The 20,767-nt window shown below is 51.7% G+C and overlaps 2 protein-coding genes across 6 annotated transcripts in view; one reads left to right on the top strand and one right to left on the bottom strand.

Moving 5' to 3' along the window:
• The window catches only part of PELP1 (proline, glutamate and leucine rich protein 1), a 34,134-nt gene extending 24,385 nt beyond the window's left edge, over positions 1-9,749 (bottom strand). Inside the window, exon 1 of one of the 2 annotated variants that reach the window (XM_035300993.3) lies at positions 9,648-9,749. In XM_035300993.3, the coding sequence (XP_035156884.2) occupies positions 9,648-9,659 (12 nt within the window). In that variant the 5' untranslated portion in view covers positions 9,660-9,749. Of the gene's footprint in view, positions 1-5,401; positions 5,675-9,647 lie in introns of those variants that run through there. The other variant, XM_003732973.6, reaches the window with a different exon arrangement.
• Positions 9,750-10,082: 333 nt separating this feature from the next.
• On the top strand, positions 10,083-20,767 carry ARRB2 (arrestin beta 2). 4 transcript variants are annotated; one of them, XM_078374009.1, is made up of 16 exons: positions 10,083-10,195; positions 14,123-14,153; positions 15,044-15,104; positions 15,218-15,262; positions 15,480-15,676; positions 15,969-16,028; positions 16,395-16,462; positions 16,598-16,733; positions 16,955-17,039; positions 17,300-17,372; positions 18,238-18,375; positions 19,175-19,258; positions 19,350-19,429; positions 19,507-19,597; positions 20,218-20,352; positions 20,473-20,767. In XM_078374009.1, exons 1-15 carry the CDS (start codon positions 10,173-10,175, stop codon positions 20,309-20,311), a joined length of 1,266 nt encoding a protein of 421 aa, XP_078230135.1. In that variant the 5' UTR covers positions 10,083-10,172; the 3' UTR covers positions 20,312-20,352; positions 20,473-20,767. The 4 variants fall into 4 exon arrangements, with proteins under 4 accessions (XP_078230135.1, XP_035156885.1, XP_078230134.1 ...); XM_035300994.3 differs by having other exon boundaries at positions 19,543-19,597; XM_078374008.1 differs by having other exon boundaries at positions 20,218-20,767.

Raw genomic sequence — 20,767 nt, forward strand, 5'->3', positions numbered from 1 at the left:
TGCCTCAGCCTCCTGAGTAGCTGAGATTACAGGTTTGTGCCACCACACCCAGCTAATTTTTGTATTTTTAGTAGAGATGAGGTTCTGCTATGTTGGTCGGGCTGATCTTGAACTCCCAGCCTCAAATAATCTACCTGTCTCAGTCTCCCAAACCGCTAGGATTATAGATATGAGTCACGGCACCTAGCCCTTGGAGTGTAATTTTTTAAATGAAGTTTTGAGCTGTATGCTGATGAAAATGATCCAACAGAAAGAGAGGCCAGGTGCAGTGGCTCATCCCTATAATCCCAACACTTTGGGAGGCTGAGGCAGGAAGATTTTTTTTATTTAAGTAGGAGTACACTCTAAAATATGACAAAAAGTAGTTGGGTGTGGTGGCTCATGCCTGTAATCCCAGCACTCTGGGAGGTCAAGGCGGGGGGTGATCACTTGAGGTCAGGAGTTCGAGACCAGCCTGGCCATATGGCAAAATCCTGTCCCTACTAAAAATACAAAAATTAGCTGATGGATGGCTTAAAAAAGGAAAAAGAAAATTCACCAGGCATGGTGTCGGGTACCTACTCGGCAGGCTGAGGCAGGAGAATCACTTGAACCCAGGAGGAGGTTGCAGTGAGCCAAGATTGTGCCACTGTACTCCAGCCTGGGCAACACAGCAAGACTCCAACTCAAAAAAAAAAAGACAAAAGGAAAACTACAGCAAATACATAAACCAGTAACACAGTCATTTATTGGCTGGGCATGGTAGCTCACGCCTATAATCCCAGCACTTTGGGAGGCCGAGGCGGGTGGATCATGAGATCAGGAGTTCAAGACCAGCCTGGCCAACATGGTGAAACCCCATCTCTACTAAAAAAAATACAAAAATTAGCCAGACGGGGTGGAATGTGCCTGTAATCCCAGCTACTTGGGAGGCTGAGGCAGGAGAATCACTTAAACCCAGGAGGCAGAGGTTGCAGTAAGCCGAGATCATGCCATTGCACTCCAGCCCAGGAGACAGAGTGAGACTCCATCTCAAAAAAAGAAAAAAAAAGTACAGTCATTTATTATCAAGTATTATGTACAGATGTGGAGGATAGTACAGAATTACTATCCTCCACATCTTGTCCTATTGTAGGGTCTTCCGGGGCAAAATAACTAACTAAATGTTTTTAACTTTTAACTAACTCTTGTTATAACACTTAGCTTAAAACACAAACATATTTTGTAGAGCTGTACCAAAAACGAAATTTTTTTTTTTGAGGTCAGGAGTTTGAGACCAGCCTGACCAACACGGTGAAACTCTGTCTCTGCTAATAATACAAAATTAGCTGGCTATGGTGGCACACGCCTGTAATCCCAGCTACTCAGGAGGCTGAGGCATAGAAGAAAGAACAAGACACTGTCTCTGTCCTTCAAAAGAACATACAGGATAAATGACATATGGGCTTTGCTTTAAAATGGTCCACCAAGCCTGGGCAACAGAGCAAGACACCATCACACAAAAAAAGAGATCCACCAAGCTGAACACAGTGGTTCACCTTTGTAATCCCAGGACTTTGGGGACCAAGGCAGGAGGATGACTTGAGTCCGGGAATTCAAGACCAGCCTGGACAACACAGAGAGCCCCCATCTCTATAAAAAAAAATTTTTTTTTTAATTAGCTGGGGTGGTGGCACACCTGTATAATCTCAGCTACTCAGGAGGCTGAGGTGGAAGGATCACTTGAGCCTCGGAGGTTGAGGCAGAGGCTGCAGTGAGCCATAATGTGGTCACTGTACTACAGCCTGAGTTACAGAGTAAGACCCTGTCTCCAAAAAAAAAGAAAAAGAAAAAAAAGTTCCATTAAAAAAAAAAAAGCCAAGGTATGGGAGGAATGAATAACATTGGCAAATGTTCACTGTTAAACTAAATTTGGATGGTGAGGGCAGCATAGGGTGGGGTGGTGAAAATATTATTTGTTTATATCTGAAATTTTACATAAGTTTCTAAAATTACATACAAAAACAAATCAAAGACTTGTGGAGTGTGGGGAAGGAGGTTGTATGTATATGTGAAATAAATAAACAGACAGTAGAATAAAGAGCAGTCAATCATAGGTGGTCAAGAAATATATCCCAAAGGCAGTGACAAGCAAAGAATTGAAAAGACTGGGAAGGAGAATGGGGGCTGGGGGTGCTGCACAGGGAGGGATTCCAAGAGAACAGTAAGTAAAAAGGCTCTGAGGAAAGAAAGCCCATGTTTACCATGTTGGCCAGGCTGATCTTAAATTCCTGATCTCAGTTGATCTGCCTGCCTTGGCCTCCCAAAGTGCTGGGATTACAGGTGTGAGTCACCACATCCGGCCAGCTGAAGGATTTTTAAAAGCTGCAAACAGGATCAGAATTTTACTTTAGAAAGCTCACTCCAGCTACTGTGTGGAGAACAGATTAAAGAAGGCAAGACTGAAGGCAAGGAGCCCAGTTAGAAGATTGCTGCTATGGCCGGGAACAATGGCGCATTTCTGTAGTCCCGGCTACTTGGGAGGCTGAGGTGGGAGGATGGCTTGAGTCCAGGAGTTTTGGGCTGTAGTGCACTATGTTGATCGGGTGTCCGCACTAAGTTCGGCATCAATATGGTGGCCTCCCAAGAGCGGAGGACCACCAGGTTGCCTAAGCGGGGGTGAACCAGCCGAGGTCAGAAACGGAGCAGGTCAAAACTGCCGTGCTGGGCCAGGCGCAGTGGCTCAAGCCTGTAATCCCAGCACTTTGGGAGGCTGAGGCGGGTGGATCACTAGGTCAAGAGATCGAGACCATCTTGGTCAACATGGTGAAACCCTGTCTCTACTAAAAATACAAAAAATTAGCTGGGCATGGTGGCACATGCCTGTAATCCCAGCTACTCAGGAGGCTGAGGCAGGAGAACTGCCTGAACCCAGGAGGCGGAGGTTGCGGTGAGCCGAGATCGCACCATTGCACTCCAGCCTGGGTAACAAGAGCGAAACTCCATCTCAAAATAAATAAATAAATAAAAACTGCCATGCTGATCAGTAGTGGGATCACGCCTGTGAATAGCCACTGCACTCCAGCCTGAGCAACAAAGCAAGACCCCATCTCTAAAACAAAAAAATAAAAATAAAAGACTGTTGCTATGATATACTCCAAGCTAGATATGGAGCACTGTGCTAGGATAGTTCCATTTTGGAACTACTAAGTTTGCAGTAACTGTGGAAAAGCCAAGTGGGTAGGTGGATGGATCAAACAGTGAATCTGTCTTGCTCTCAAGCTCCAGGTCTATTTGCTTACTTTCGTTTCTCATCTTGTCTAGAAATTCTCTGAGGGAAAGAATCATGTCTTATTTATCTACCTAGAGACGTGGAACAATACCTAAAACATAACATGTTTGTTGAACAAAAACCTATGGGGAAGCAGAGGAAACCCTCCACATAATCCCATGTATTGAGGATCCAATACAAAGGACATGAGTAGAAAAAAATTCAAGGCAGAATGTATCTAAAAATGTGGCACAGGAAATATTAAAGGGAGACCCTAGTTTCCCATATTATTCTTAGCTTTTTTACTCAAAATTTTACTAGACTTCAGACATTTAAGAAAAATAAGACATTAAGTTCATGTACTTGACTTTGAGGGAGGAGGGGAAGTCCTAAAAGAGATGATGAAAGAAAACATACATTTATAGACAGGACAGATAATATTTCACAAATACTTATAAAAAAATTTTCTGGGGGGCCAGGCATGGTGGCCCATGCCTGTGATCCCAGCACTTTGGGAAGCCAAGGCAGAAAATCGCCTGAGCACAGCAGTTTGAGACCAGCCTGGACAACACGGGAAAACCCAGTCTCTACCAAAAATAGGTGTGGTGGCACGTGCCTGTAGTCCCAGCTACACAAGAGGCTGAGGTGGGAGGATTCCTTGAGCCTGGGAAGTGGAGGTTATAGTGAGCCAAGATCATGCCATTGCACTCGAACCTGGGTGACAGAGTAAAACCTTGTTTAAAAAAAAAAAAAAATGAGACTATAGTGAGATAAAGAAACCAGAAAAAATCCCCACTGTAATATAATTGAGTGATGAAAAACACATAAATTAGAAGATGGGAATTTAGAAGAGAAAATATATAATTAGCTCCAGCCTCTGCAACTGGGCTGAGATAGCAGAGACATAGTTTTGTCACCCTCAACTACGCAGAGTAATGTTAAAGACAAACAGACAGGGTTACCTCTGATAAATCTGGGGCTAAGATTATTGAACCATCCAGCAGGTTGTGACAACCGTCTTCCTGGAAGGTAGCATAAAGCTGGAAAGGTCCCAGGAATGAAGGGTGGACACAGAAGAGCTCGTGTATGTGGATCTTGAAGCATGGGAAGAATTTGGGGAGGTTTAGTAGGCAAGGAGAGAGATTGTTAAAGAAGCAACTATTATGGGCTAGAAATAGTATGCCTTCTTAGAATCAGTGCCTTCACTTGGACAAAACGATGGGATTTTAAGCTGGAATGGAGGCAATGGGAAAGAGATGGAAAGGAGTGAGCAGATCTGAAAACTACTCAAAGGATAAAATCAACAAGACTTGATAGATTGCTTATGGAGGTGTATGAGGAAGAAAAGAGTTTAGAATACTTCAGTGTCTAGATTCCAGAACTGAATTAATACTAGATTCCATTCTACGGCAATCCAAAGGCTCCTTAACTCGGCCTAAAACGCTCTGCATGACCCGACCCACTGCCTACCAACCCCACCAGTCTCAACTGTACCCACTCTCTTCCCCTCCACATCTGGGCCCCAGGAATGATGTCCTTTTTTTCAGTTCCTTCCTACCACAGGACCTTCCCACATGAGCTCTCCTCTGACTGAGCAGCTCCTCCCATCTTCTTTCCCTATCCAACACCTATTCATCTTTAGGGTCCCAGCTTAAACGCCCATTCCTTTGAAAAATATCTGCCATTCTTCAGATAAGGTTAGAGGCTCCCTGACATTCAATTCTCATGTTGTTTAGCAGCATTTTGTGTATCGCCATCACGTCTGTAACCAGAGCGCCTAAAATATTATCTAACCCTCAATAAGAGCTCGGTAAATGTGTATTGTTGAATACGTCATTAAGTCAGTCGAAAGAATCCCCAAAACAGTTATCGCCAGAGGAAAAAGAGGCATTCGATTATACAACCAGGGAGTGAACCGGCCTGGAATCTAATCAATTCCTGTGTGCTGAGCAATAGCCTAACAACAGAAAAATAAGGCCCATTTTTCCCCTGGAGAAACTCATGGCCGATAAAGGAGAAATATGTGCATCTCGTCCGGACTGGATCCCCTTTCTGCCCGCAGCTCTCCTTCCCTCAACCTCTCTATCGCACTTGCACTGCACCGAAATCCCGGAGCACAGGTGCCGCGCCAACCTCCCCACAGGACCGCGGGCACAAGGGCCACGGACTCACCTGGGCCCCGCCCACCGACCCATGCAGCCGCAATAGGCACATAAGCCCGGGCAAATGTGGGGCCGAGCGGTTTGGGGGATGCACCGGAGCAACGGCAGACCCCGTTCGAGGTTGCAGCAAACCGGAAACACTCTCCAGTAGCAGCAGGCGGAGCCGCGGGCCCGAGCTCACTGCCGAGAGACCCCCAGTCCCACCGGGAACCCCAGCCGCGGAGCCCGCAGTGGGCCCACTAAGAACGGCTGCCGCCATCTTCCCCCGGGCTCCAGTAGTGGCGTGGCGCGATGACGCAAACACACTGCGACGCCCGCCCAGTGGGGAGGGGGCGTGGGGAGGGGGGCTGAGGCTCTGCGCACTGGGTGAAGGCGGGTTGGACTCGCGGGCTCAGGCTGGGAAGGAGCATGCGCAGGGAGAGTAGTCCGGGCGCCGAGGCAACCAGGCGCTCAGTTCCCTGAGTGATGGCCGGTGGGGCTGGTTGTAAGCGGGTCGGAGGCGGTCCCGTGATGTTTAAGGTACACGTGGTCCGGACAAAAAAGGCGCGAGAGTCCGAACGATTTCCATTTAACGGGCGGAGTCCCAAGACACCTTTACTATAGCAATCAATAACTCTCTCTCTCTCTCTCTCTTTTTTTTTTTTTTTTAAACAGAGTCTCGCTCTGTCGCCCAGACTGGAGTGCAGCGGCACGATCTCGGCTCACTGCAACCTCCATCTCCTGGGTTCAAGTCATTCCCCTGCCTCAGCCTTCCAAGTAGCTTGGGACCACAGGCACGCGTCACCTTACTCGGCTAATTTTTGTATTTTTAGAAGAGAAGGGGTTTTATGATGTTGGCCAGGCTAGTCTCGAACTCCCTACCCCAGGTGATCCGCCCGTCTCGGCCTCCCAAAGTGCTGGGATTACAGGCGTGAGCCACCGCGCACGGCCGAGGAATCAGTAGCTTTCCAGGTAATTCTTGGAGTCAGAAATCACAGACATTTTTAACTACATCTGCAATTTCAGAAATGATATAAGATGTGCACCTTGCAGAAGCCAATTCAAACAATATAGAAGGGCATAATGTAAAAAGGAAAACTGCCTCTCTCCACAAGGCCCTGCCCCAGTAGTGTGTATACTTTTGTAATATTAGTCTATGCACAAACATTTAAATGCATAGTCTATTTACAAGATTAGGGTCTGCGTGTGGCTTTTTTTCACTCATGGTCTAATTTGCACTGTTTTTTAAACTGTGGTACACCATGAAGTGGGTGCACCATGATTTAATAATTCTGTTGCTGAATTAATACTTGACCGCTGCTCCAGCTTTTTGCTAATATAAACACTGTAATGAACATACTAATACCTCTATTTTTGTGTACTTTTGTGATTGTTAGATTCAAATCCAAGAGTTATCATTTTTCCTTTTTTTTTTTTTTTCGAAAAGGAGTCTCACTCTGTCACCCAGGTTGGAGTTCAATGGTGAAATCTCGGCTCACTGCAACCTCCACCTCCTGGGTTCAAGTGATTCTCCTGCCTCAGCCTCCAGGTAGCTGGGATTACAGGCACCCACCACAACACTGGGCTAATTTTTGTATTTTTAGTACAGACGGGGGTTTCACCATGTTGCCCAGGCTGGTCTCAAACTGTTGACCTCAGATGATGCGCCTGCCTGGGCCTCACAAAGTGCTGGGATTACAGGTGTGAACCACTGTGCCTGGCCCATTTTTCCTCTTTTTGCCTTCTATCCAACCCTTCAAGTTCTGGCAGTCTGCTCCAAAATACATTAACCCAATAGTGTTAATTTTTCTCTACCTCCACTGCCACTCTCGCCTCATCTCTTACAGTAATAGCCTCTTACAAAGCCATCTTCTGCTCCCCTCTTGGCACCTTTTAGTCCCTTCACACAGCAACCAAAGTGGTCTTTTCAAATGTAAACCAGTTCTTGTCACTCCTTGCTTAAAGCCCTTCTGTGCCTTCCAAACGTGATGAGAATGAAATCCCATCTCATCACTGAGGCCTGCAAGAATCCACCAACTCACACCTGTAAGCCCAGCACTTTGGGAGGCTGAGGCGGGCAGATAACCTGAGGTCGGGAGTTGGAGTCTAGCCTGGCCAACATGGAGAAAACTCATCTCTACCAAAAATACACAATTAGCTGGCGTAATGGCTCATGCCTGTATTCCCAGCTACTTGGGAGGCTGAGGCAGGAGAATTGCTTGAATCCGGGAAGTAGAGGTTTTGGTGAGCTGAGATCCCGTTGCACTCCAGCCTGGGCAAGAGTGAAACTCCATCTCAAAAAAAGAATCCACCCAATCTGACCCATACCCACCTCCCTGACCTCAACATATACCACAAGTACCACTTTCCCTCTTTCTTCCTATTCCTGAGCCAAACTAGCCTTTTTTCTATCCTCCAGCAAAGCCTATTCCCACATCAGAAGATTTACACATGCTGCTGATTTTACTGGAGACTGTCCTTTGATTCTGTGTGACTGACACTATCTTGCCATCCTGAGAGGGCTTCTTTTTAGATAGCTCCCACCCCAACCCCCATCAGCCTCCATCACATTTCCCTGCTTAGAATTCATGTCATTACTAGAAATGTATTTGCTTTTATTTATTAACTCTCTCTTTTGTCTAAAATACAAACTCCATGAAAGGGCTCTTGTCTCCTACACTATGTTATTCCCATCACCTAGAACAGTACCTGGTGCTGAAAAAGTATTTCCCCCTCGCTGGAGTGCAGTGGCACAATCACAGCTCACTGCAGCCTTGACCTCCCAGCTCAAGCGATCCTCCTACCTCAGCCTCCCTAGTACCTGGGACTCTAGGCACTAGCCAGCCATACTTGGCTCATTTTTAGGGTGTGTGTGTGTGTGTGTGTGTGTGTGTGTGTTTTGTTTTTGTTTTTGTTTTTTTGAGACAGAGTCTTGCTCTGTCGCCAGGCTGGAGTGCAGTGGCACAATCTCGGCTCACTGCAATCTCCACCTCCTGGGTTCAAGCAATTCTCCTGCCCCAGCCTCCCGAGTAGCTGGGACTACAGGCACGTATCACCACGCCCAGCTAATTTTTGTATTTTTTAGTAGAGTCAGGGTTTCACCATGTTCCACCTCCCAGGTTCAAGTGATTCTCCTGCCTCAGCCTCCCAAGTAGCTGGGATTATAGGCTAAATGTCATCTTCTTGGCCAGGCTGGTCTCAAACTCCTGACCTCAAGTGATCCATCTGCCTCGGCCTCCCAAAATACTGAGACTATAGGGTGAGCCACCACGCGCAGCCCCCTCTGCTTTAAAAACCACTACCGGAAAAATAAAAAAAATTAAAAAATTAAAACCACTACCGGTCCCATGTGTCCTACTGCAGGGCCCTCAATCTCACTCCATCTGCTATACAAAATCCTCCGCAGCCTGTTCCAGGCTTCTTCACCAACACTTCACAACAGGATGTGCCTTGTCTTTCTCTTTGGAATGGCCTTTCTCAACTGACCGTCCTTCAGAAACACTGTCCTCAAATGTTCTCCACTCTAGACAGCCTGCACTCCCTCCACCCCTGCCCTGGCCAAGCACTGTTAGCTGCTGTGTCTTCTGACTCAGACCTCTGTAATAGCATTCCTGGGATCATAATACCTGTGTATGTGTCTCCTCAACTATTCTAGGAAGGCAGGGGCCATGGTAAATTCTATGTGTCCCCATCAATTGGCATAGCGAATAGCAAAAAATAGGCATGGATGGCCGGGCGCTGTGGCTCATGCCTGTAATCCCAGCACTTTGGGAGGCCGAGGTGGGTGGACCGCGAGGTCAGGAGTTCAAGACCAGCCTGGCCAAGATGGTGAAACCCTGCCTTTACCAAAAAATACAAAAATTAGCCTGGCGTGGTGGCGAGCGCCTGTAATCACAGCTACTGGGGAGGCTGAGGCCGAAGAATCGCTTCAACCCCGGAGGCAGAGGTTGCAGTGAGCCGAGATCGTGCCACTGCACTCTAGCCTAGGCGACAAGAAAACTTAGATAAAAGAAAAATAAAAATAGGCATGGATGGATGGGTTGATAGATGGGTGTGGATGGGAGAGAGTGAGTGGATGTTACCTGGGATGAGTGGCTGAAGGAGACTGATAGAGAAATTGGAACAGGGAACCCTGCAAAGATCAAATGTAGACATCAGAGGGAGCTGACAAACTGCAGTAAAGATGTGGGAGGCCGGGCCACAGAAAGCGGCACGCTCCGAGGCGAGCGGACGAGCGGCGCGCACTGAAGCAAGCATCACGTAACTGAACCGCTCACCCACGTGTGCATCCCCTCTTTCCTCCTTCTTAGACGGCTCTCCAGCTCATTCCAGCAGCCCCAACATCCCCGTCGCCCCCGCCGCCACAGAGAAAGCAAACCAAAGGGAGGAGACCCCCTGCAGGTTTTGGATGCCCAGGGCCAATCGAAAGACTTCGATCCCCTGGAAGGCGGGTGCATTGGTTTAAGGAGGTCCAATCGGTTTCCAAGGGGTTGCGGTGGGGCGGGGAGATGGGCGGGAAGAGGGGGAGCGGGCCCCCTGGGACGCAGCGCGAAAGGCTGGGGGCGGAGCCAATGGGCGCGAGTGTCTGCTAGGAGAGGGCGGGCTGCGCCGCGGCGCGCGCGATCCGGCTGACGCATCTGGCCCCGGTTCCCCCGGACCAGAGCCGGGCCGGGAGGGAGGGGAAGAGGCTAGAGCGCGGAGGGCGCGCGTGCGCAGTGGTGCGGGGAGGAGCAGGGATCTTGGCAGCGGGCGAGGAGGCTGCGAGCCAGCCGCGAACCGAGCGGGCGGCGGGCGCGCGCACCATGGGGGAGAAACCCGGCACCAGGTAAGGGAGGTGGGGCCACGCGGCAGGGTATGGGCGGTGGCTCGGGGCGGGTGCTGGTACGGTCCCAGACGAGGACACAGCGGAGAGGATCTGGGGGCCGGACACCTGGGTCCCTAGGGGCAGCCATCCGGGGCCGCACGCGCAGGTCTTCGAGGATAATGGTGGGGGGGAAATGCCCGGGCCCCTGCAGAAAGCGAGGCTTGAGCGGGGGATGAGAAAACCGGTGTCGGGGTTCTCGCAGGGATGTGGGGCTGGACTACTGGGCTCTCCGGTGCAGGCTGCGTTGCAGGGACAGAGGAAGGAGGAGCAGGTGGCTGGCCCTGAGGGGTCGTGTACCGGAGGCTGGATGCCGGAAGGGGGGATCACCTCTAGACTCGTTCCAAGCCAATGGAAAGCCTCCAGTCCAATATCCCCCAGGCAGTTGCGCTGACCACACCTGTCCCAAGGCCGAGCGGCTCCTCATCCAAACTTCTACCTTTCCCTGGGTTGCCAGGAGCAACAGCTTCATCTTGGGGGAGCCGTGTGTGTGGCGACCCTCCCTGAAACTGGATCGTATCCCTCTCTCTGTGGGTTGTGGAGGCAGTATTCACCCTGGGCACGCGTCCACTCCCCGGATGTTTTCTGTGCAATCGAGGCTCTTTCCTTCCACTGACACCCTGAGTTCTCTTTTTTGGTCTCTAGCAAAATCCACTTCCTGTTGTGACTCAACACCCCCAAGGGGCAAGGGGTGAATGCCTGAGTCCCGGGGAGCAGGAGCAAAAGGCGAAAAGGTTGGGGCTGTAGGCCTCAACCCAGAGGGGCTCAGGAATGGGGATTGGTCCTGAGCTCTTGCTTGCTCTGCAAAACATCATGTCGACCCCACTTCCAACCTATGGAGTATGAGAACCTGGATTTCTGTGCATCAAGTAAACGAGTATCAGAAAGAGATGATCAGAGAAATAATCGGTGTCCTGGATTAGGGTTTAAACACCCCAGAGAAAGGGGAAGTTGCTGACTTGTGGGAGGCCCCAGATTTCCATTATGTGGTTCAGGGAGTGGGACAGATGGACCAAAGGGACTGCTGATTTGGCACAATTTCCTGCACCCCAATCAAATTCTGGGCCACAGGAAACAGAAGAGCAGGAAGTGTGAAAGGACGTCTGCTTCAGCTACCCCCTGCCTCCCACTGGGCACCTCCCTGGTCATCCCCATGCTCCCCCTCCTTGTCCAGCCTAGTATATGCACGCTGCTCTTCCCCAGCCTGGCAGAAGGTGGCTGGGTTAGGATCCAAAGGGCAGGTGCCTTGCAGCTGCTCCAGGACAGTTGCGCCAGAGCCACACTCCAGTGGGCCAACTGATTGTGGCCGTCACAGCCCTGTGCCAGGGCTCCTAATGGGAGGACACCCTGGGACAAAGGAAAACCAGAAGCAAAGAGGCAGGAGAACCTGGATGATGCCACGGCACTAAGCCCCCAAGCTGGAACAAAAGATAGGGTGTTTATTCTAGATGCCGCCATATTGATGTTTATTCTCCTTTATTGGTTGGGAATACCTGGGGGCCTCCATACCCTTTGCCTTACAAGCTTTGGACAACTTGACATTCTGGGAAGAAGGGGCAAGTGAAGTTGTAGCGGAAACTGGGCCTATGGTAGAAACTACTTTAGGGCCAAAGGCCAGGGTCATTGCTCTCCTATGTGCTCCAGCTGTCAGAGCTGTAGACCAGATGGGAAGATGGTTAGGTCTTACTCAGACACTTAAGCAACCTGCCCATTTGGGTCCTCTGGGAATGGGGTGGTAGAGTTGGAGGAGGGATGGGCTAGTTGGCAGGATTTCACTTTTTACTATCTGGGACCTTTTCCTATCTCTGCTGAGGCAGAATAGAGTAGAAGCAGCAAGGTGGTGCTTCAAAGAACAGACCACAATTAACTGGGGTTGCCAAACCCTTCCTTACCCAGCCATGGGTGGAATCCAGGCTGAAGTTGTTTCAGCAACTGGAAAGCGAATACTCTTCAATTCAACAAACTATTAATGCCAACTGCAGAGACAGATAGTATAATATTGATTGAGAGTATGGACTTGGAGCCAGACTGCCTGGGTTTATATGAATTCCCACCATTTACTCTCTCTGTGACCTTAAACAAAACACTTGACCTCTCTCTGCCTCAGTTTCCTCACTTATAAAATAGAGATATTAGGACCTCCATCACTGGGTTGTTTTATTTATTTTATTTAATTAATTTATTTATTTTTGAGACAGAGTCTTGCTCTTTGCCCAGGCTGGAGTGCAATGGAACAATCTTGGTTCACTGCAACCTCTGCCTCCCAGATTCAAGCAGTTCTCTTGCCTCAGCCTCCCAAGAAGCTGGGATTACAGGCACGCACCACCACACCCAGCTAAATTTTGTATTTTTAGTAGAGGCAGGATTTCCCCATGTTGGGCAGGCTGATCTGGATCTCCTGACCTCAAGTGACCTGCCCACCTCAACCTCCCAAAGTGTTGGGATTACAGGCATCAGCCACTGCTCCCAGCCTTCTTTTAATACGCTTAACCCAATGGGCCAGGTGCAGTGGCTCACGCCTGTAATCCCAGCACTTTGGGAGGCCGAGATGGGCGGATCACCTGAGGTCAGGAATTGGAGATCAGCTTGGCTAACATGGGGAAACCCCGTCTCTACTAAAAAAATACAAAATATAGGGCAGATGTGGTGGCTTAAGCCTGTAATACCAGCCTTTTGGGAGGCCAAGGCGGGTGGATCATGGGAGGTCAGGAGTTCAAGATCAGCCTGGCCAATGTGGAGAAACCCCATCTCTACTAAAAATACAAAAATTAGCTGGGCATGATGGCAGGCACCTGTAATTCCAGCTACTTGGGAGGCTGAGGCACGAGTATTGCTTGAACCCGGAAGGTGGAGGTTGCAGTGAGCCAGGAGTACGCCACTGCATTCCAGCCTGGGCAATAGAGTGAGACTCAGTCTCAAAACACAAAATATAGCCAGGCGTGGTGGCTCACTCCTGTAATCCCAACTACATGGGAGGCTGAAGTAGGAGAATCTCTTGAACCCCAAGGGGGTGGAGGTTGCAGTGAGCAGAGATTGCATCGCTGCACTCCAGCCTGGGCGACAGAGTGAGACTCTGTCTCAAAAGAAAAGATTATTAAAAGAGATAACACGTTTGAAACACTTGGAACAGTGCTGGGCATGGAGTACCCACCCTGTAATGTTAGCCAGCATTATCATCATCATCATCATCATGTGGCTGGCAGTGTGCTGCAGATGCCTAAATGAATAAGGCCTCTAAGGCTCACAGTCTGAGGAGGGAGGCAGCTAACTGCCCTTGTGTCCTGCCACACCACAAGTAAAACATAAACAAACTGAGCCAGGAACCCAAAACAAGGAGTGACCAGGGTCTGGGCTGGGTCAGCTTCCTAAAGGCTGGACCTTAAAAGACAAAGAGGCTTTTAAGCTGCTAAGGTCGGAGATGGGGACAGTTGGAGGTGAATGGATAGAGTCGAACTGGGCTAGGGCCTATGGTAGAAACCATTTGAGGGTCAAAGTCCAGGGTCATTGCTCTCTTATATGCTCCAGCTGTTGGAGCTGTAGACCCGATGGAAAGATGGTTAGGTCTTACCCAGATGCTGCGGCAACCTGCCCATTCGGGTGCCTGGGGAAGAGCCTGGGTGGTTCCTAGGGCAATCAGTGGCCATTACTAGGGAGGGAAGGGGACTAAGGAGGGTGGACAAGAGAAGGGGCATTTTTCCTTGCTGTCATGTTAGAAATAGGAAGGACTTTACAGGAAGAAGTGGAAAGGGGCAGAGCTGGGCAAAGCCCTGCAGCCTCAGGCAGGAGTCCTGGGTGAGCTCTGCTTCCCAGGCCTGGGAGGGACAGGGTCCTGGTGTGGGGTGCCTGCTGAGTCTGAGGGAAGCAGTGGGGTTTCCCTTTCTGTTTTGTTAGGGTCTTCAAGAAGTCAAGTCCTAACTGCAAGGTGAGTCTCCATGGCACTTATCCCTTTCACCCTCCCTGGGCCCCAACAGAGTCCAGCCTTCCCCTAAAGGATTGCCAGCCTGCCCCAAGATGATCCTCAACCCCTAGCTCCCCACTTCCTGTGACAGCTAAGAGCTGACTTCCTTCCCTCCTGAAGCCCCTTGCCACAGAGGCTGCTCAACCTGAGCCAGCCACAGGGCTGGGTGGGGCAGACCCGGGTCCCCAAGCAAGACCACAGAGGAGGAGGCCAGAAGCAAGCCATGTGCCTACAGCCCTCCTAGGGGCCAACCCAAGGTGCGCCACCCTGGGAAGAGTTAACAGCCCCCACCCAGGCTGTGGCCTGCTTATCCTAGAGCCCCTTGAGGGGACATAGTGAGGGTGGCAGCTGCTCTCTAGCTGGCTGGTTGGGCTGAGTTCTCCCTGAGGATCCAAACACACACACACACACACACACACACACACACACACACACGTACCTGGCTGGTTGGGCTGAGTCCTCCCTGAGGATCCAAAGACACACACTCATGACACACACTCACAGACCACACATGCATGCAACACACACACACACACACCCCTAGCTGGCAGAGTCCTCCCTGAGGATGCAAATACACACATACATCTGGCTGGTTGGGCTAAGGACACACACACACACCTGCCCACCTGGCTGGTGGGCAGTGGTGTGCAGAGATTAGGGAGCAGTTAAAAAGCCTAAAGGTCTGCTAGCCTGAGAAATGCCGCCACCCTCCTTTTTAACACTACTGGGAAAAAACCTGGAGAAACTCCCTATAGCCCAGCTTGGGGATCCTGGGGCAAGGCAGTCAGTATTGAGGGCTCTGATGCCCTGGCACCATCCTCCCCAATCTTCCTGTGACCCCTTGACATCCTCAGCTGACCGTGTACTTGGGCAAGCGGGACTTCGTAGATCACCTGGACAAAGTGGACCCTGTAGGTAAGTTTCCCCAGAAAGGGGCAACTCATTCCCCAAGAGGGGAAGAAGTTCCCAGGCCCAGGACATGGGGGAGCTGCCCTTTCAGGAAGTGAGCTGGTGTGTCCCCCTCCTAGATGGCGTGGTGCTTGTGGACCCTGACTACCTGAAGGACCGCAAAGGTACTGGCTCCAAGTCCAGGGACCCAGGGGAAGTAGAGGGTAGGGAAGTGAAATGGGCTGGCACTGGAAGGGTGCCCAGAGAGAGGGAGGCTGGAGGTAGAAGCCAGAAGTAGGATTTGAGCAAGTCTCATGCTGCAGAGGGAGGGGCCTTGGCTGCTAGGTACCAGGGGACTGGGGAAGGGAGGTCCTGACCACTCATCTTGACTTCCCTTGCCAGTGTTTGTGACCCTCACTTGCGCCTTCCGCTATGGCCGCGAAGACTTGGATGTCCTGGGCTTGTCCTTCCGCAAAGACCTGTTCATCGCCACCTACCAGGCCTTCCCCCCAGTGCCCAACCCGCCCCGGCCCCCCACCCGCCTGCAGGACCGGCTGCTGAGGAAGCTGGGCCAGCATGCCCACCCCTTCTTCTTCACAGTGAGGACGCCCTCTGTCCTCTGAGGGCAAGGGGTCTGGGACTGTGTCTGGGGTGGGGGTAAGGTACCCATTATGGGCAGATCTGGAAGAAACAGTGAGGCAGGAACCCTGGATCCACCCCCCTTCAGGGTCCCAGTGCATTCAGGAAGCCCTAGATTCTCTGCCTCGTCTCTAGGGCCCCTTCCTTCTTCCTTTCTCCTCCCCAGGAGTCCTTTCTCCAGCCTCCTGAGATTTGGAGGAAGATCTGGGGACTTTCTGGAAGAACTGAAGTCTTCCCTTTCCTCTGCCACAGATACCCCAGAATCTGCCATGCTCCGTCACACTGCAGCCAGGACCAGAGGATACGGGGAAGGTATGGGAGGAATGGCTCTGAGGGCTCCTAGGGCAGGATGGGGCCAATAGGAGCCTGGAGGCACCGCTGAGCCAGAGGGTAAACTGTCAGGATGCCAGGGTGGGGCCAAGGTCAGCCAGTGTCCCCCATGGAAGTGGGGTGTGTATGATGTGGTGACTGTGCATGCGTGACACTGCCGCCTGCTCTCTGGACCTGCGTGGATCTGGGGATGGGGCTCCCCTTGCACGACCATGATTTAGTCCCCCAGGTCGTCAGACCACAATGACAGAAGAGTCCCTGCCCAAGTGGAGGGAAGGGAGAGGAAGGAAGGGGAGCGATGCTGGTGGGAGCCCTGGGTGAGATGTGGCCTTTTCTCCCCCTCCCGAGGCCTGCGGCGTAGACTTTGAGATTCGAGCCTTCTGTGCTAAATCACTAGAAGAGAAAAGCCACAAAAGGTGAGGGAAACAACCTCCTCTGTGGCATAGAGGGGGGTTTCCTCCCCGTTTCCAGGAGCCCAGGCCCCGTGGGAGGGAGGAGTAGGGGTTTGGGTGTGTGAGGACTGACCCCCTCCTGCCCCCACCCCGTCTCAGGAACTCTGTGCGGCTGGTGATCCGAAAGGTGCAGTTTGCCCCGGAGAAACCCGGCCCCCAGCCTTCAGCTGAAACCACACGCCACTTCCTCATGTCTGACCGGTCCCTGCACCTCGAGGCTTCCCTGGACAAGGAGGTGGGGTGTGAGAGGGTGACACAGATGCCACGGTGCAGTCTAGACCCTGGGGGAGGGGTGAAGCCACATGTCAGGATGACATTTGTAAAGGAGGTTGCCTTGGCTGGGTGTGGAGAGCTGCTGTGGGCTTGGGTTTGAGGGGAGGGGGCCAGAACAATGTGTCTGTGTTTGGGGACACACTGATGATAGGACCAATTCACATGACCCCCTCCCCCCAAAAGCTGTACTACCATGGGGAGCCCCTCAGTGTAAATGTCCACGTCACCAACAACTCCACCAAGACCGTCAAGAAGATCAAAGTCTCTGGTAGGAGGTGGGGTTTGGAAGGGGGTCTTCGGGGAGGGAGTTCTGGAAGGTGGCTCCTGGTTTGATCTCAACCCAGGCCATTTCCTAGTGCGGGAGACCCACCGGGGCTCAAAGAATTTAGGTTGTTCCAGAATAATACCGGAGCCTCAGTGTTTACTGCTTTGGGGGGAGCATGGGGGGGCCCACACCACAGGGTCTGGAATTGTGGCGTGGTGGCCTGTACTCCATCCAGAGCTGCCTGACCCTGCCCCACCCCACAGTGAGACAGTACGCCGACATCTGCCTCTTCAGCACCGCCCAGTACAAGTGTCCTGTGGCTCAGCTCGAACAAGAGTGAGTATCTGGAGAGACCTGGGCCCTGATCTAGGGGAGAAGAGCAGGATCAGGAGAAAGTGAGGTGGGGGGAGAATCCTTCCTGAGCCATCTCCACTTTTTTTTTTTTTTCCTTTGGAGACAGAGTTTTTGCTCTTGTTGCCCAGGCTGGAGTGCAATGGCTCGATCTCTGCTCACTGCAACCTCCACCTCTCAGGTTCAAGCAATTCTCCTGCCTCAGCCTCCCAAGTAGCTGGAATTACAGGCACTCACCACCATGCCTGGCTTTTTTTTTTTTTTTTAATGATGCTGACCTCTCAGCACAGTAAAGTTTAAAAAAAAAAAATGATGCTGACCTCAGGAATATTTATTTATTTATTTATTTTTCTGAGGCAGAGTCTCACTCTATAGCCCAGGCTAGAGTGCAGTGGCGTGATCTCGGCTCACTGTAACCTCCTCCTCCTGGGTGCTGGTTCAAGCAAATCTCCTCAGCCTCCCAAGTAGCTGGGATTACAGGCACGTGCCACCATGCCCAGCTAATTTTTGTATTTTTAGTATAGACAGGGTTTCACCCTATTGGTCAGGCTGGTCTTGAACCCCTGACCTCAAGTGATCTGCCCACCAAAGCCTCTCAAACTGCTGGGATTATAGGCGTGAGCCCCCATGCCCGGCCACCATCTCCACTTAAAAGGTTATTCTCTCCACAGCCAGGCAGCCCTGGGCTGCTAATTTTCTTGAGCATGTTGAGCCAAAACCTACTCCTTTGTGACCTGTGCCCAAAGAGAGAAGGGAGTAGTGAGGGGGAGATGCTGCTCGGGGGTGACAGGCTGCCCCCACACCCAGCCTGGCCCCTCCAAAAATCTTGTTCTCTTGTCCCCACCCTTAGTGACCAGGTATCTCCCAGCTCCACGTTCTGTAAGGTGTACACCATAACCCCGCTGCTCAGCGACAACCGGGAGAAGCGGGGTCTTGCCCTGGATGGGAAGCTCAAGCACGAGGACACCAACCTGGCTTCCAGCACCATGTGAGGGTGGGGCTGGGGTGGGTCCCCCACAGGCCAGGGGTCAGAGGTCAGTGCCAGCTGTGTGCCAGGCTATGTCCTAGGTGCCAGGGATGTATCAGTGAACACAAGAGACAAAACAACTCTGAATTCCAGGGGAGGGAGGATAGACAAATCTGATCAGTGGTAACTGTACAGCAGGTTTAGTGACAAGTATGGAGAGAAAGCCAGGCAGAGAAGGGAGGGATGGGGGCAGGGAGATGCAAAGGTGAACTCGGAGTAAGGACCGAGCAGAAGTAAGCGGTGTGGATGAGCAGAAAAGGAAGGTTCTGGGCAGAGAGACTCGGGTGGGACAGCCTGGGGTCCTGGAGGAATGGTGAAGTGCCCTCGCACCCTCACCCGGAGGCAGCCCTGGAGGTCCCCAGCTTCACAAAGGGCTGGATTTCACCTCTCCCGGTCGGTGCCTTTGTTCAGGATTCTCACTGCACAGCCACACACAGCAGGTCTGGAGGGTAACTTATCGAGAACTAAGTACCAGGAGAGGAGGAGGAAGAGGTGGGATCAGGGGGCTAATGGAGAGCCAGACAGTGTAGGACTGTTAGAGGAGAAGGACGTCAGCTTTTAGTGCGAGAGAAGCCACAGGAGGCCCCGAGCAGGGAGTGCTGTGCACACTGTACCATAACCACACCGCCTGTGCTGCTGGGGACCCTAGGGGTCTGTGCACGTTTGTGGTCCTGCTCAGAGTCCCCATGGGAACCCCAAGGTGAGGTGCCAGGTGACAGGGTGATGGGCCCTGGTCTGACTCTGCCACTCTCCATGGCAGCGTGAAGGAGGGTGCCAACAAGGAGGTGCTGGGAATCCTGGTGTCCTACAGGGTCAAGGTGAAGCTGGTAGTGTCTCGAGGCGGGTGAGTGTCATGGGGGAACCCAGGTGGGGGTCACAGCGGCTCTCTCTAGTTCGGATCATAGTCCTCTTCATGATGCCTCTTCCCTTCCCAGGGATGTCTCTGTGGAGCTGCCTTTTGTTCTCATGCATCCCAAGCCCCACGACCACATCCCCCTCCCTAGACCCCAGACAGGTGAGCACACCACCCACCCGAAGCCCTCAGAGGGAGGGCCTGAAGCAGGGCCAGTGGAGGAAAGCTGGCCCTTCCAGCACCCACCCCCACACCCCCTCTTCCTGTCCCCTCAGCCGCTCCAGAAACAGACGTCCCTGTGGACACCAACCTCATCGAATTTGATACCAAGTAAGAAACTCATTCCCCTACTTTGACCCTCTTTGGACAAAGATTCCTGGAACATTCACATCTGCCCTCGTACCTCTTCCTTGCTTTTTGCGGGGAGAAGGGGATTGTAGCATCAAATCAAGATGCCTTAGCCTTGGGAGGCTGCCTCTTCCTGCCTCTTCTTTGTGCCTTCCTCTAAGTACCTCTGGTCCCAGCCAGGGGCACAGTGGCTCATACCTGTAATCCCAGCACTTTGAGAGGCTGAGGCGGGCAGATCAAGAGGTCAGGTTCCAGACCAGCCTGACCAACATGGTGAAACCCCATCTCTACATAAAAATGCCAAAAAATCAGCCAGGCGTGGTAACACACACCTGTGATCCCAGCTACTTGGGAGGCTGAGGCAGGAGAATCACTTGATTCTGGGAGGCAGAGGTTGCGGTGAGCCGAGAGTGCTCCATTGCACTCTAGCCTGGGCGACAGCGAGACTCTGTCTCAAAAAAAAAAAAAAAAAAAAAATCTCTGGTCCCACCACTGTTCTAACACCTCTGTCCCAGGGGCCCAGCCTGGGGGAGGGCAAGGAGTGGGAGGCTGAGAGAAGAGTCAGATGCCCTCACCTCACACCCCTCTTTCCCACCACCAAGCTATGCCACAGATGATGACATTGTATTTGAGGACTTTGCCCGGCTTCGGCTGAAGGGGATGAAGGATGACGACTATGATGACCAGCTCTGCTAGGAAGGGGGGCTGGAGGAAGGGAGTGGATGGTGCTGGAAGAGGTAGGGGCAGGACCAAGACCCCACTGTCACTGGGGGGTTGTCCCAGCCTCTTTTCCCTTCCCCTCCACCTGGCAGCTTCTTCAACCAACCCCTTCACTCTCTCTCTCCCATCCCCCCAAGATATGCACTGGACCCATCTCTTGCTGAATGTGGGCATTAATTTTTTGACTGCAGTTCTGCTTCTCCAGCCCCGCAGTGGGTGGCAAGCTGTGTATACCTAATTTTTCTGGAAGGGTACAGTGAAAAGAAGAGTGATAGGAGGGAAAGGGGGAGACAAAACTCCCACATTCAAGCTCACACCAAAACCTCCCATGCTCACTCTCTCTGCCTCCATTCCTTCAAGAGGAGACCCTTCAGGACAAGGCCGTTTCTTTGTTTCTGTGCATAAAGAAGAAAATAAATCTTTTACTAGGCA

This window comes from Callithrix jacchus, chromosome 5, assembly GCF_049354715.1.
Source record: "Callithrix jacchus isolate 240 chromosome 5, calJac240_pri, whole genome shotgun sequence".
NCBI lineage: Eukaryota > Metazoa > Chordata > Mammalia > Primates > Cebidae > Callithrix > Callithrix jacchus.